At 53.3% G+C, this 2,465-nt stretch overlaps 1 protein-coding gene across 1 annotated transcript in view; it reads left to right on the top strand.

The window, feature by feature from the left end:
- The window catches only part of LOC130586565 (CUB and sushi domain-containing protein 2-like), a gene marked incomplete at its 5' end in the record, with an annotated part of 54,308 nt that overhangs the window by 46,460 nt on the left and 5,383 nt on the right, over positions 1–2,465 (top strand). The window contains 3 exons of the mRNA XM_057387413.1: positions 1–58; positions 892–965; positions 1,658–1,769. The exon at positions 1–58 is cut by the window's left edge and continues 7 nt beyond it. Coding sequence (XP_057243396.1) covers positions 1–58; positions 892–965; positions 1,658–1,769 — 244 coding nt within the window. The remainder of the gene's footprint in view (positions 59–891; positions 966–1,657; positions 1,770–2,465) is intronic.

Genomic DNA, 2,465 nt, shown 5'->3' with positions numbered 1-2,465 from the left:
GCGCGGCGCTTCTGCCAGTCGGACGGGACGTGGAGCGGGACCCAGCCCAGCTGCATCGGTGAGCGGGGACCCTGTGGGGACAGCCCTGGGGTCAGGGGGTCACGCAGATTTCCCGTTGGATTCTACCCTGGATTTGTGGGAATGGGCGCTTGGTCACCCTGGAGATCAGCTGGAGGGATGCGGCTTTGGGGGACACTGCTTTTGGGGTGGGTACTCGCTGGGGGTCAGCAGCGCTTCCCTTTCCCCTCCCCTTTTCCCTTCTTCTCTTCTCCCTCTTCCTTTCTCCTTCTCCCTCTTCCTTTCTCCTTCTCCTTCTCCTTCTCCTTCTCCTTCTCCTTCTCCTTCTCCTTCTCCTTCTCCTTCTCCTTCTCCTTCCTTCTCCTTCTCCTCCACCTTCTCCCCTCCTCCCTCTCCCCTTCTCCTCCTTCTTCTCCTCCTCTCCTTCTCCTTCTCCTCCTTTTCCCCTCCTCCCTTCTCACCTTTTCTTCCTCCTCCTTCTCCCCTTTTCCCTTCTTCTTCTCCCCTCCTCCTTCTCCCCTTCTTCTCCCCTCTTCCTCCTCCTTCTTCCCCTTCTCCTTCTCCCCTCCCCTGTGCATTCCCAGTTTTCCTCCCGCAGGATGCAGCGCCCCAATTTAGGATTTCAGTAACAAGGCAATCCCTGAGTTTTCGCTCCTCACCCCGCGTTCCCCTGCAGCCAAATCTCATTCCAGAGGTGCAGCGAGATCCCCGGTGTCACCAAAAATCAGGAAGAAAACAAAACCCCTCTGACTCTTTTTCATGTGACAGAGAATCATTTCTTTTTCATGTGACAGAGATTCAGGCGTTGGGTTATTTCCCGTTCGGGGTGCCCCGAGCAGAGCGTCCCCATCAATCCCTGCCGTGTTTTTGCAGATCCCAGCCTGACCACGTGTGCGGATCCCGGAGTGCCCCTGTTCGGGATGCACAACAACTCTCAGGGCTACCAGGTGCGCCCCGAAACCGGCCTCGCTCTGTTCTTGGTGTGGGTTCACGTGTTATCACCGTGGATTGATGTGTTATCACATGGATTCACGTGTTACCCCATTAATTAACATGTTATCCCATGGATTCACGTGTTGTCCTATGGGTTCATGTTATCTTGTGGATTCACATGTTATCCTGTGGATTCACGTGTTATCACATGGATTCACCTGTTATCCCATAAATTCGTGTGTTATCCCATGGATTCACCTGTTATCCGATTGATTAACATGTTATCCCATTAATTAACATATTATGTGGATTCACATCATCCCATGGATTCACATGTTACACATGGATTCACATTATCCCATGGATTCACATGTTACACATGGATTCACGTGTTATCCCAAGGATTCGTGTGTTATCCCGTGGATTCACATGTTATCCCATGGATTTACAAGTCCTCCCATGGATTTAATTTAATCTCAATTTAATTAATTTTAAGATGCCGCTTCAAATTTTTGAATTTAAAATACAAATTTAATTTAATTAATTTTAAGGTGCCACTTTAAACGTTTTCACTTAAAATTTAACTTTAGTTCCATTAATTTTAAGACGCCGCTTCAAATTTTTTTAATTTAACACATAAATTTAATTGAATTCATTTCAAGAAACCATTTTAATTTTTTTTTAATTTATTTTTTGTCCTTCCCAGGTGGGGAGCGTGCTGTTCTTCCGCTGCCACAAGGGTTACCTGCTGCAGGGCTCCACCACCAGGACCTGCCTGCCCAACCTGACCTGGAGCGGCGTCCAGCCCGACTGCGTCCGTGAGTCCGGCTTTTGGGGCAAAACAGCGCGGTTTGGGGAAAATCGGGGATTGGGAAAGGCTGGGAAGGGATGGGATTTTGGAATTCCCAAAAAAAAAAGCTGTGGCTGCATCTGGATTGCTGGGAGTGTCCAGGTGGGAGGTGACCCTGGATGTCCCCAGATGTCTCTCAATGTCCCTTCCCCCCATCCCACGGTGCCCAGGGCCCCAAAATTGCTGGGAGTGTGCCCAGATGTCCCCAGATGTCCCTCGCTGTCTCTCAGTGTCCCCTCCTGCCGTCCCACGGTGCCCTTAGTGTCCCTCAGTGTCCCTGGCTGTCCCCCAGCCGGGGACACTGAGGGACACTGAGGAACATCCAGGGACACTCGCAGCCATCCAGAGGCACCCACACCTTTTTGGGAATTCCTCCAGCCGGGACAAACCCCATCACCGCGCTGTCCAAGCTCTCCCGGGCCATTCCCGCGTCCCCTGGGGGTCCCGGTGTCCCCTGACCCCCCTGTCCCCTGGGTGTCTCCACATCCCCTGGGTGTCCCCCTGGGTGTCCCTGTGTCCCTGTCGTTGTCCCCATGTCCCCCGAGTGTCCCCGCTGTCCCCGCGTCCCCTGACCCCGCTGTCCCCGCTGTCCCCGCTGTCCCCGGGTGTCCCGCTGTCCCCGCGTCCCCTGACCCCGCTGTCCCCACTGTCCCCCGGGTGTCCC

The sequence above is a fragment of the Malurus melanocephalus genome, unplaced genomic scaffold (assembly GCF_030028575.1).
Source record: "Malurus melanocephalus ecotype Western Australia unplaced genomic scaffold, MMel_1.1 scaffold_1209, whole genome shotgun sequence".
Taxonomy (NCBI): Eukaryota; Metazoa; Chordata; class Aves; order Passeriformes; family Maluridae; genus Malurus; species Malurus melanocephalus.
Note: the sequence above shows the minus strand (reverse complement) of the source record. Positions and strands in the feature narration are given on the sequence as shown.